The 12,830-nt window shown below is 41.3% G+C and overlaps 2 protein-coding genes across 4 annotated transcripts in view; both read right to left on the bottom strand.

The window, feature by feature from the left end:
- Positions 1-363: 363 nt before the first annotated feature.
- Positions 364-4,208, bottom strand: LOC139618501 (serotonin N-acetyltransferase-like). The gene is made up of 4 exons (XM_071474464.1): positions 2,810-4,208; positions 2,057-2,296; positions 1,611-1,765; positions 364-1,512 (listed from the first exon to the last, which is right to left on the bottom strand). Exons 2-4 carry the CDS (start codon positions 2,211-2,213, stop codon positions 1,144-1,146), a joined length of 681 nt encoding a protein of 226 aa, XP_071330565.1. The 5' UTR covers positions 2,214-2,296; positions 2,810-4,208; the 3' UTR covers positions 364-1,143.
- A 143-nt stretch (positions 4,209-4,351) lies between these two features.
- Positions 4,352-12,830, bottom strand: part of LOC139618494 (myosin-10) — a 58,743-nt gene continuing 50,264 nt past the window's right edge. For all 3 annotated transcript variants that reach the window (XM_071474454.1, XM_071474456.1, XM_071474455.1), the window contains 13 exons: positions 12,136-12,240; positions 11,887-12,039; positions 11,545-11,793; positions 11,088-11,300; positions 10,753-10,965; positions 10,506-10,667; positions 10,292-10,420; positions 9,952-10,040; positions 8,995-9,118; positions 8,595-8,803; positions 7,673-7,781; positions 7,140-7,312; positions 4,352-5,861 (listed from right to left, as the gene is read on the bottom strand). In XM_071474454.1, the coding sequence (XP_071330555.1) occupies positions 5,708-5,861; positions 7,140-7,312; positions 7,673-7,781; positions 8,595-8,803; positions 8,995-9,118; positions 9,952-10,040; positions 10,292-10,420; positions 10,506-10,667; positions 10,753-10,965; positions 11,088-11,300; positions 11,545-11,793; positions 11,887-12,039; positions 12,136-12,240 (2,082 nt within the window). In that variant the 3' untranslated portion in view covers positions 4,352-5,707. The remainder of the gene's footprint in view (positions 5,862-7,139; positions 7,313-7,672; positions 7,782-8,594; positions 8,804-8,994; positions 9,119-9,951; positions 10,041-10,291; positions 10,421-10,505; positions 10,668-10,752; positions 10,966-11,087; positions 11,301-11,544; positions 11,794-11,886; positions 12,040-12,135; positions 12,241-12,830) is intronic.

The following is a 12,830-nucleotide window of genomic DNA, read 5'->3' as shown; positions in this document are numbered from 1 at the left end:
CAAAATACCAGCATCAGAATTCAAGCATCCTCTACGTGCTTACTCTTTGCTAATTGGAGTTGTGGGTCATTTTTGAGGTGACCACTTGTAAGTGCCAAGTTTGTCCTTCAGAGGAGCAGGAGCTGCTCACCCTGGCATGTTAGTGGATTAGACGTGAGTCGGTGACTATGTCATGGATTAAAGCTCCAGTCAAGAGCGTGAGGCTTCCCACTGACTGCTCTGTGCCTCCAGTTCAGAGACATCTGAAGACACTGGCATAAAGATAGAACAGAGAGGCTGGGGATGTCTCATTATAAAGTATAATGAAGTGTTCAAGTGAATCTGTAGTAGTGCTTTAATTGGATAAACACATCAGTCAGTATGTATATGCAAGAATTGTATTTTGCATAATATTAGATTTTGGTAAAATAAAAAAAGTGAAATATTTTAGAGATGACAAATCAAAAATAATTTTTTTTCATTTAAAAAAACAGTATAAAACATTTTATTGAAATTCTGACACTGTAACAGACACAAACTTAAAAAAAAAAATCACAATACAAAGTCTGGCTTCACGAACTGAAACAGCTGTATCTTCTAAACAAAAACCTGCAGCATGTAGTAAGGTCATTGGATGTGCAGTCTAACTGATGAGTGGATCCTCTTCTAAATCCTCTGATGTTTACAATAGCTAAAGCCCTCTAATAGAGCTGGAGGAGCTAAAGCCTGCTCACTGACGTCAGTCCATAGTTGTGGAAAGCCCAGAAAGGTGCTAAGCAGGAGACAGCTTACTGTACAGCCACAAATCCAAATGTCTACCACAAATGCAACACATCATCAACGTAACTCCAGTTACAGTGTTATAGTTAGTTATAGTTATAGTTATAGAGTAGCACACTACTCTCATCCTCCCACAGGTGAGTGAACACACAGTCTAACAAAGTGAAGTTTATTACATATAATACATCACATGACAGTATAGTACATTCTCGGATTTACTGTACACATTTAGAGTATGAGACTAGAGAAAAAAAGTTTAACATATAAGAGTAAGCAGCCACTGAGAACTGAAAGAAATGGACCCATGCTACATAGTACAACACTGGTTTCAAATCAAAGACAATCTGTGCAGCTACCTCATGTCAGTGAAAGGAAAGCAGCATGTCATACATCAACTTGTTCGTCAGTCTTTGTCAGTGGCAGCGTCAGGGGATGCTGAGGGAAACGGATTGCTTCGCTGTTGCGGCGCATGTACGCGTGGCCGCTGATGGGGTACCACATCTCTGTGAAGGTGAGGTTGGCCACGGTGATGTCGCAGCGCCCCAGCACCTTGAAGCCTGACTTGCGGTAGAAGGGGACGAGGAAGTCCTCGCACATCAGCACCGCCCGGCGCACATTGGGCAGGCAGCGCAGATACTGCAGGTAACGCCACATCAGGATGGGACCTTTGCCCTGCTGCCTGAAGGTGCGGTGGACGGCGAGGACGTGGATGTGGACGGTGGAGCCGCAGGGCTTGTGGAGAGTCAGTGCCTCCTGGAGCACAGTGGTTAGGAGTCATAGTTAGTGTTCATATCTCTGCTTTTGTTTGTGAGAGTTAAATGGGAAAAGTGGGGACATGCGGGAGGTCTTACTGTGGTGAGTCTGTCCTGGTCCCAGAGGGAACCGATGATAAAGGCCACCAGCCGGCCCTCCTCGAACCAGCCCATGGACAGCTCCGGACACAGCGTGAGGAAGTGACGCACCTCATCCAGGTGGAGGGGACAATCACCCGACACTGAGATAAATGCTGAGAGAGAGAGAGAGAGAGAGAGAGAGAGAGGTTGGCCTTGCGCAATAATAGCTTGGCACTTTTACGCACACCTGAAACGGCGCAAACCGCCGAATAAACGCATTACTGAACGTAGAGTAGAAGTTTAACATTGTGTCTTTAAAAGGTAAATAAAAAGACAATCTGTCAAATTACTGAATTTAATTTAAAAAAGAAAACAAAAAAAATCACCCATCTCTGTAACGCGTCTTATCACTCAGCAGAGCGGATTTCTGCTCCGATACGTGACTGATAAGATCGATCACTTACCTTCTCGCTCGATCTCAAAGACGCTTATCGCATCTTGCGTGTTGAGCGGCCGGACTTCGCTGGCGGGAAGTGTGTGTCTCCTTTGGATACCAGGCGAAACTGAAGGTGGCGACTGCATTGGTTTGATGAAAGGCTGCGCGCCCACAACGGACATCATACGCTTTCACACTCTTCTCCCCCAGAAAAATACTTGCCTTGTCTCCTTCTCTCCCGCTCAAGCAGGATCACCTCTGTCGGGCCCTGCGAGGAGAACAGGACGGTTTGTGTCCGTATTTATAGGACAGCTCTCCCGGCTGTGATTCACCAGATGATTTGCATTTGAATATTTGATGTCAATAAATGAATCAAGGTCACAACTGTGTCAAGCAATTTTCTGAGCCCTACAATTACCTGCGTCCATTGTTGCCGTTTGGGTTTTGTCTCTAAAAACCAATTGACCGCTCGATAAACAAACGCTTTTCACTGAACCTCAGGTCTATTTATAGCAGTTTGCGACGCATGTTCACAGGGATGCGCACCGATCCAGGAGCAGTTCACAAAAGTTTTGGCAAAGTGCCGATAAAATACTCACAGTTATAACTTTTAAAGACATCACAAGTAAAATGGATTAACTGTGCATCTAATAAATGGCACAGCTCATAAACATTTTTCCCATTATTTCTAAATCTTCCAATATAATGAATGAAATAATGAAATGAAATAATGAAAACAGACGCCACTCTTCTACAATGACACGTCTACAGCGACACTTACCTGAGGGTGTTGAGGTGCGTGTCAGTGAAGCTCTGTGGACTGACAGGTTGGCTGGCTTTCACTCTGTCTTTGTCTCTCTTGCTTCTTCATTATGAAGTGATTATTACTATGAGTCACATGATGAAGGATTACACTAGTTGTTTCCACAACTCGGCGCATTACAGACACCTTATCTCCTCTCACAGAGAGCACAACACATTCCTGTCGCTGTGCGTTTAGGAGAGCGCTTGTATGATCATTGTCATCATTATTAGATTTTGGTTCTTTATCTGACTGTTCAAGCTTCTTTTCTCTGAAGTTGTTGTACCACAATACTCTTGATCAACTGAATAGAGACATAATGAATACTACTAGTTCCTTGACTAGTAGCAGCATCCAAATAATTAGATTTTGATTTAAGCATTTATGATTTCAATGATTTTATGTATCCATCAATGGTGGAGGAAGTACTCAGACCCCTCACTTAAGTGAAAGTGCCAATACAGCAATGTGAAAATGCCCCTTTAAGAGTGAAAGTCCTGTATTAAAATCCTACTTAAATAAGAGCAAACTGTACTTTCAGTATCAAATGTGAAAGTACTAGTTTGCAGAAAAATGTCCATGTAACTGATAAACATTATTATTCATGACAATATTAGAATGTTCACTAAGGTGTCAAAGTGTAAGTGGCACTTAACTACATTTGTGGAGGTAGTTTGAACTACTTTAGTTACAGTCAGTTTTGTAGTTTAGTCCACTGGTTCCCAACCTTGGTGTCGGGCCCCTGCATATAATCATAATATACTGTAAATCTGAGGGGTCCAGAGAGAATTCACATGAGAGGAAAGAACAAAAAACAAAGTTCTGCGACACAATTTATGGACTTTTTTGTTTTTTTGATAAACTGGATAATTGTACCCCTCTGGGCCTCAAACAGTTATTCAAATAAAACCATCAGAGCAGTTTAAATGGGAAACCATTATTTGGTGGAATTGCAAACAACTCAAAGACCTGACATGGGCACGAAAAAAAACCTCCTTTATTTAAGATGTTACAAGCCAAAAAGATTGGGAACCACTGGTTTAATCTTAAATTGTATTTTATAAGCTGATCATGTTTTTTTTCTTTTGAAATGTAAAGTCATAATTTTAAAAATAGCTAGTTTCTATTGATAAATGTAATGGTGGAAAAAGGATAAAATTTCCCTCTGAAATATTGACATAAAAGCAGAAAGTAGCAGGAAATGGAAATTTTCAAATAAAGAACAAGTACCTCCCAGTTGTACTTACTTATTTACAGTATTGAGGAAAAATAATTAGTTAATTTACCATATAGCTGCAGCATATCCAGTTCAGTTCTTCTTGGGGACCTTTGCACTGTGTCATACTGTCTTTGGCAAAATGCAAAAAATGTAAAAAATATGATTGTTGTCATGTTGATTGTCAAAGTTTGAAAAATGGATGATATAATAAGTCAGTGGCATCATCATGGACTAATGCACAATTAATCACTGTGCAACACTGTACTTAATACAGATGAGTTATAAATACAATGGGAGTGAAATGGGCTCCATAGACTTTAATGCATTATATATAACTCCTAATAACTCATGAACTGTACATGTCATAATAATAAGTACAGTTGATCGATGTGCAATATTGAGCATTTTGAAATATGAATGGAGTTTGCACTGTATACAATGGCAGAGATATAAATACAGTTGATGTCTATTGGATTGTTTTTAAATCTTAATAACTCAAAAAGTATAAAAGTTATCAATAAGAAAAGTCATAGCACCCATCTACAAAGAATCCCAAACTGTTTGACATATCAATCATCGTGGTAACATGAACTCTGTAGGAAGACATACAAATCAAAGAAAATCAGGTTTCCACTAATATCTCTTTTCATATGCAAATTTATGAATATTTTATGAAAATGGTTCAATATATGAACAGTATATGAGGCATAAATGGGCTTTGAGTTTCGAGTGAGCGAAAAAGGCACAGAAGAAGAAGGAGTAAGCAAGAGAACATGAGTGTGATCGCCGCTTTCAGCACTCACACCAAATAGTTACAAGTCAACACTGACCTACTGTCAAACATTTGAAAAACCAATACTGGTCAAAGGAGCAACGTTTTGTAGCACTGAGGCGACAAGGCAGCTTACAGTCACATGTCTATATTCATATGCAAGCGAACAATCCCGGGACAGGACTGGAAAAATGCTATTCAGTTACAGTTCAACTAACATGATTAAACTGATTGATATGATACTGTATGTTGTAGACTGATGAAAAAATAATGTCAGAGGGTCGTTTGATTTCATCAGGATGTGTTCCTTTCAAATATTGCAGTGCTATTATTTTAGCATTCAGAAGCGTCTGAAACAGCTAAATACTGGTCCGACTGAGGAGAATCATCATCCTGACACGTGTGGACTCACTGATTTATGAGTAGAACTCAATCAGAAGATTTACTAATTTCTAACGTGTGCACAAAGGGATTAGGGAGTGTTATCAGGGGGTTACTGAAGTAGTCTTCACTCAGGGCAGGGTGGGAGTTGCTTTTATACAGCCCTGCAGGTTGACAAGGAGGGGTAAGGCAAAGTAGTGCTTCTTACAACCTTAAGTGGGGTAATACAAGAGAGCGTTGGGGGTCCAACTGCTGGTGTCTGCTAAGGTTTAGGGTTCAGGAGAAAGGTGAGGAATATGGGGTTTTCTTGCTTAGATCATGCTGTGTGTGGTTTAGAGAGAGCAGATTTGTCCAGGCAGGGGCTGCGAGGGTCTTTAATTAAGTGCTGATGTAGCCAGAAGGGTGAGAAGAGGGTCCCTATTCAAGCTGGGAGCGTCTGCAGATTTCTGTGTGGGATGAGAGGTGATACGTAAATGGGAGAGCAAAAGCGAAGCCTCGTGCTCTTCTACTCCGGCTGGGGCGCTGGTGTCTCATTGGCATTGTTGTCAGTGATCTTGTTCTCCAGCTCGTCGTCAGACAGGAGGTCCAGGGAAGATCCCTCTACCTGCAGCTGACGTCTGCCTGAGCGACTGGAGGAGAAGCTGATGGGGCCGCCACGCCTGGAGGAGGAGGAATGGAGGTAAAGGGAAAGTATTTACACCAGAGACAGAAGCAAATACGAAGGCAAAAAGCAAACGGAAAGCGTAATCACTGCTCATTCATCAAGCCAACATGCAAAGATAAAATGTTTGCTGCTCATTTGTCCACTAAATTCAGTATCTGTCTATTGTGGACAATAGTTAGTTTTAATGTTTTAATTAGTTACATCTGAAATCTCAATTGATGGATGATCTTATGATACTTGGCTGCTTGGCCACTATGAGTTTTGTAAAAAAGAATCTTGAATGCAGCTGCACCAAACCAGCTTTTAAGCCTCACCACGTCATCCTTTATCAATTAGGACACATCACATGTAAATAATATTAAGGGCTAAATAATGAACTGATGAGCACATTCTTGATTCTGCAGCTCAATGCAATAAATATATCACTGCTCATTTAGATGTTACATGGCCCATTTAGAAATCAGACATGGAGAGGTTTGTACAGCCCTTGGTCTGAACTTTCATGAATAAGTTCTAATGCTTTCCTGCCCCCAGATGTTAATTATAATTATTATTATTAATTTAATATTTTATTGTATTATTGTATAAGTATATTGTTATTATAATCAACAGACTACGGGGTGACATTTTTGTATTTGTACAGAAGCACTCAATATTTACTTGAGGTAAATATTAAAATTTTTTACTGACCCTATTTTTGTAAAATAATTTCAGACATGTCTAATGTACATGATATTTTCTTTAAGGGTTCTGAACACCCACCCAGGTGCTTCCTCTTATTCTGGCAGTTGCTCAGGATGATGCTGGGAGGAGCTACAGTATGCTCGAATGACACGAGCTTGCTAAACTTTATGAACCAATAGAAATGATAAAAGACGTAACTTATTCCACTTAAACAGGTGCAACAAAACTCATAAGAGGCTCAGAGAGATGTCAGTCGGACATAGTCATCACATGCCCACACAGTCCTGACCAGGAGTCTACTTAGGCTGAAGTGCAAACACTTATTTAATAGTTGTTCTTGATTGTTGGGTGGTAAAAAAAAAGAAAATTCAATGCTCAAAATTACCCCCTGGGTCTGACACCTATGTGGTTTTTAAAAATTAGTAATATCCAATATTGATATATCAGTGTATGACTACATCACTGAAATACTGTCACCACCAAGTTGTTAAAAAAATCCAGGAATATAGCTTTTTCTGAAATATTAATAAAATAAAATGAGAAATTGTCAATGTCAGACATTGGATTGTGTTTGTCTGCCGCACCGTACCTGAGGCGGTTCTTGAGTGTGTGGACCTCACGGCTCAGACCCTCGCTGGCCTCAGTGGCATCATCCAGCTCCCTCTGTAGTTTCCTGCGTGAGGCGTTGGCCCTCGTGGCCTCCTCCTCAGCCTCCTCCAGCTGACGCTTCAGCTGCTTCATGCGAGAGTTAGCCTTTTCCACCTTCACACACAAAAACACACACACGCAAAATAGAAAAACACACATTAAAACAAATACAAAACATGTGCAAAGACCTGATCTGTTTCTAAACTGGTTTGTAGAAAAGTTCAGAAAGTTTTAGTGGCAGTTTTAGTGAATGTTTGTATTTGTTATAACTGTGTCACTGAGATACAAGATGAGATACAAATTGCATGTTGGAAACTGCGAGGACAGAGAGATCTGTTCATGAAGCTCATGATACAATGATGGAATTTGTTTTTTAAAAGTAATGTGGAGATCAACAGTTTGTGTTTTGAATTATGGCAAGTGCTTGAAAACAGCTAATTACAGCAGTGTTAATATCAGCAGCAAGAGACATACTTGTTCTTTAAACTGGTCGGCATGGCGGCGCTCATCCTCCACCTGCATGCAGATCTCCTTCAGCTTCTTCTCAGTCCTCCTCACGATCTTGTTGGCTGCTGCTCGCTCCCTTCAATGGAGAAGGTTATCGAAGGATTTAGTGTTACAAAAGTCACCGCACACCTGTGGAGTCAGGCTCTGTCCTGAATGATTTCACTGTCTGTTTCCCTGAACACCTTCACTTTTCTCCTTCCTGTCTGAAGAAGTTTTAGGATTATTCTTCTGAAAATACTGTAAATATATGTGCAGTACCTCTCTCTCCCTCCTATAATAAATTAATGTAATTTGCTCGTTTACTTCCTGCCGCTGCCTCTTAACACTTAATGTGCAAGTTTTTGTGTGCATGGGCATGATGTGTCCAATATCATCACTGATCTCAGTCCAGTGGAAGTTGAGCCCAGGACAGCTTGTCTAGCACACTTTGGCTGTAGATAATCACCAGTCAAAGATCCCAGGATTATCTTCAATGCACATGAGCAAACCTCTGAATTAAGCTGCTGTCCTCAGGCTCCTGCTTTTGTCAACAGGACACGGTCACACCCACAAAAATGACAGGAACAATAGGTACAATGGCCGTTAGTCAGGCTAACTTCCAGAGACAATACCCTGCTTCAGCCACAAGTGGGCAGTAGATTACATGATGAATGCAAACAGTCATCAGACCCTTTATGTTACTGAGAGCTGTTCTGAGATCAGATATAGGGACAGATATCGCTTCCACTTCAGTGTTGTTCTTATTGATGTTTTTAGCTTTAACTGGGCAGGAACTGCTTGCCTTAATTGTCCAGATGTAACGCCGCTGCTGCTGTACACCCATACATGTGTTTGAACTACAGTCAACATTATCAGAGGAGTTTTTAAATGTACTGCATAGAATTCTCACTTGGCCTCCTGCTCCAGCTGTTCCTCCAGCTGTGCTATCTTGGCCTCCAGGGCGGTGATGGAGGCCTTGAACCTGTTCTTCACAGAACCCTCCAGCTCGCCCAGCTTGGCCCGAAGCTCCTTGTTTTGACGCTCCAGTTGCTGGCGAGCGTTTTCGCTCTTCTGGGCTGTGCTGCGCTCTGCACTCAACTCTGTGGTCAGGGTATCCACCTGGGGGGAGGAGGTAAGAGAAAGGGGAAGGAAGTAGTGAAAGGTGTAGTTTATACAGTAATAAAGAAAAACTGCATTTCCTATTAACAACTCTTACAAATCACAGATGTAATGTTAGTCGAGTAAAAACAAGGATGAATAGAGATGATCATTCTCTAATTCTGCCAATTAGAGAGTGAATTACACTGTACCTGCATGGTTGTCTTTCTGAAGCGGTCATTGAGTAGCTCCATGTTACCCTGCTCCTCTTCCAGCTCCTCCTCCAGTTGGGCGATACGAGCCTCCAGCCTCCTCTTCTCATCCATCAGAGCAGACCTGACACACAAAGATGAAGAGGTGTCATAGATAAAACAAGTCAAAACTAAAGTCAAAATGTGACTGCACCACCCCCCCCTTCAGAAGTGATTAGAGAATAAATGGATGAGCAGAAAGTATATCACTGGCCAGGATGCATTATTTTAACCCTAACACTTAAGACACAGGAATTAAATGTAAATTAGATAATTTGTTTTCCGGAGAAGGTTCCTCTTAACCCCAAACTATGTCTTCTAAAAGTTTATCACTCAGGTTCTTGAGCTAAAAAAAAGTGAAAAGTTCTGACATGAGTATTTGCCTGTTACAGGTAAAACATTGTTCAGATAGTAGGAGGATGATTCCTTGCCTTAAATAAACTATATCACAGAAAATGAGCTTGGCAGCAGTCTTAATTTATTTTGGAGAACAATGATTTTCTTATTTACTTACTTGAACCTGTAGATGCAACTGGGTGATACTTTGATTATTATCAAAGGAACTGGATGATCTTTTGACTATAAATTAAGCTGTGCTGCTATTTCCCCTTTTTCTGCTTTTGCTACTATTACTGTTATTATTATGGTCTTTCTATATTTTCTTTATCTTACTCATCTCAAGATGAGTAAACACATCACTAGTGTACTGCAGTATTACTGACTTGTGGACAGCTCTATATGTTTTGTTGTTGTTTGTGTCTTGATAACTCTGTCCCTTCTGAAAATGGCCATGTTAAAAAGCCTGTGTGGCCAGGAAGACCAAATAATTATGGTGTGCTGCAAAATAAATAATAGTACAATAAAGTTTAATACGAGAAATGTGACCTGGTATATTAATACCCTCTGAGTGTGACCTACTTTCCGGAGGTGCTGTTTGAGATTTCATCTTGCAGCTCATCTCGTTCCTGCTCTGCGTGGCGTCGGCCCCTCTCAGATGCTGCCAGATCCTGCAGAGAAACGTCACAGGTGAAAGACAGGTTATCAGCACTTCCTCTGATCTCATGTTGAGAGGGACCTTTCAATGTATTATCATGAGTTATTAGAATAAAGAGTAACTATAGTATACTGTCCCCCATAAATCAACACTTTACAACCCTAACTATCCATGTGTGGCCCTCCATTCCACACAAGAAATATCAGAAAATGTCTGAACATTAGTCTGGTTTTTGAAGACCAGGACTATCTCATTATCCTGTACCTCATGTAGCTGTACTATCTCCGCCTCCAGACTTTTGAGTTTCTTCTCATTTTCCTTGGATATGGCAAAAATATCATCTCTGGAAGCTCTGGCGTCTTCCAACTCCCTCTGGTAGTCCTTCATTTGGGCCTGATGGTAGGAATGGATAAAGAGGTATTAAATGGAGAATATGCACCAAGTATAACTGATTCAAACATACGTATCAAATCCACACCTGCAACTTGCGCAGCTGTTTGATGGCCTCATCTCGAGCCTTGTTGGCTCCTTCTATGTGACCCTCTATATCCTTCAAATCCATCTCCAGTTTCTTCTTTGCAGCCACGGCCAGACCTCTTTGCTTCCTCTCATCCTCCAACTCCGCCTCCATCTCTCGCACCTGGAAGGAAGCAACAGTACTTTAGTGTGATGGGATTAAACTATTGTTAAAATGTTGTTATTCAGTGTTAAGTGTCATTCTGTACCTGCTTGACTAGTGCTCTCTTCTTCTCATCATTCTGGTCGTCCCGACCCTGAAGGTCTCTCTCATACTGGGCCTTCATGGCCTGCATGTTGACCTCCAAACGCAGCTTGGCATCTTCTGTGGCCTGCAGCTCGTCCTCCAGCTCCTCAAGCTGAGTCTTCATCTCCTCCAGTTGTTGCTCCAGAGTGCGTTTGGATTTCTCCAGCTCGTGGACCTGAGAGATAAACAGGAGGATTGGTGAAATTACTGCTCTACTGTTATAGGAAATCAGACATACAGTGGGGTCCAGAAAAGGTTGCAGAATAAATCTCAGACTTTGCTGATCCTAACACTCACATTCTTGCCCACGTCGTCCTTTGAGCTCATCAGATCTTCCATTTCAGCTCGGAGCTGCTTGTTAACCCTCTCCAGCTCCTCTTTGGCCTCCAGCGCCTCGTCCAGAGCTCTGGCCATTGACAGAGCTTTGGTCTCCTTTTCTCTGGCCTCAGCTTCAGCACGGTCACGTTCTTCAGCATAGCGAGCTGAGATGCTCTTTTCTTCTGCTAGCATCTATGGAGGAGGACAACAGATTACAAACTGGCATTTTATGAAAATTATATCTGATATTTTGATGAAATGAAGGAATTTCGACTCCTGAACTCTGTCTACACTGTAAAGCTAGAGGGTTACATTTGAAAATGAATCTAAGACAAGCTTACAAACTTACTCAATCCAAAGTTGTTTTCCAGAAAAAACTGTATCTGTAAAAATCTGTAAAACCTGGCAGAATATTTCAAATAAAGTGCTTTCCCACCTGGTCAAACTTCTTTTGCTTTTTCTCAAGATTGGAGACAATTTGTCGCTGGTGATCCAAGTCTACAGTTAGATCATCCAGCTCCTGCTGCAGACGAGTCTTTGTCTTCTCCATCTTTTCAAAAGCAATGGTTTTCTCTTCCAGACGCTGGCTGCCCAGCTCCAGGTCCTTCTGCAGCTTCTTCTTAGCCTCCTCCAGGCTCTCGATTGTTCCAACATCATCCTCCAGCTTCTTCTTGCTATCTGAGAGCTATGAACAGAAGAAAAAGCATCATCCAGAATAAAAATTCACAAAAAGATAATTTCATCTGTGTTTTCTTGTACCAGAGACCACAAGTCCTACCTGAGCCTGAAGGGTCAACATCTGTTTCTCCAGATTCTTGCGCGCCTCCTCATCCTCCTCCTGCTGCTCCTGCAGAGCGTTCTTCTCCTCCTCCAGCTGCCGCATACGACTGCTGAGGTTTAGTTTCTGACGTGTCTCCTCTTGGAGCAGCTCCTGCAGGAAAAGTTTTATTTGTCCAGTTAGTTCAACACAAAGCATTAATTAAATTTGGCTTGATTAAGGCTCAGAGATACTGTTACTGTTAATCACCTGTGAGTCCTGTAGTTGACTCTCCAGTCCAGCGACATCTTTGGCCATCTTGATCCCCTTCCTCTCTGCATCTTCCAACATGGCTGACACGTTGTCTAACTCCGTCTGCATGGAGAGGTTAAAACCAGGTTTTCAGTTTAAGTGAAATGTTTTTTCTAAAACACTGTAACAAAAAATGCTTGTCAATTCAGAAATCACATATTAAGGAGAATCAATAAAATGCTCACTTTTAATTTTTTTTCCTGACCGATACCCAAAGCTCATCAACCAACTATAAACTATTAACCAACAAGATTGAAATGTACTGTTTATAATTTACGGGTGTCTGTAAACAAAACACATATTGATTCCTCTGGCACCAAGTGCGCTGTGTGTAACCATCATAATAGCCTCTCCTACGTAGGAAAACATTAAATAACTTACTATAATAAACAGCAAATGGTAGCCAGATGTTCTAATGTATAAACAGATTAACAAAACCAAAACACACATTGAATCCTCTAGCGCTGAGAGCACTGTAATGAAAACCTCCTCCTCCGGTCTCATCTGATTAATGATCGGCTAATATGTTAACAAAGGGAATTGCAGTTGCATGTCGAAACGCTGTGTTACACTGGTGCAGTCTTTAACAGGGAGATCAGTGGCAGAGAATACCTGCATAGATGGTACCAGTGTCCCAGGATATTTTTAGTTTT

Source organism: Trachinotus anak, unplaced genomic scaffold (genome assembly GCF_046630095.1).
Source record: "Trachinotus anak isolate AG129_WGS33_773 ecotype Australia unplaced genomic scaffold, CSIRO_AGI_Tana_v1 ptg000003l, whole genome shotgun sequence".
Taxonomy (NCBI): Eukaryota; Metazoa; Chordata; class Actinopteri; order Carangiformes; family Carangidae; genus Trachinotus; species Trachinotus anak.
This window is presented reverse-complemented; position numbering and strand designations above follow the sequence as displayed.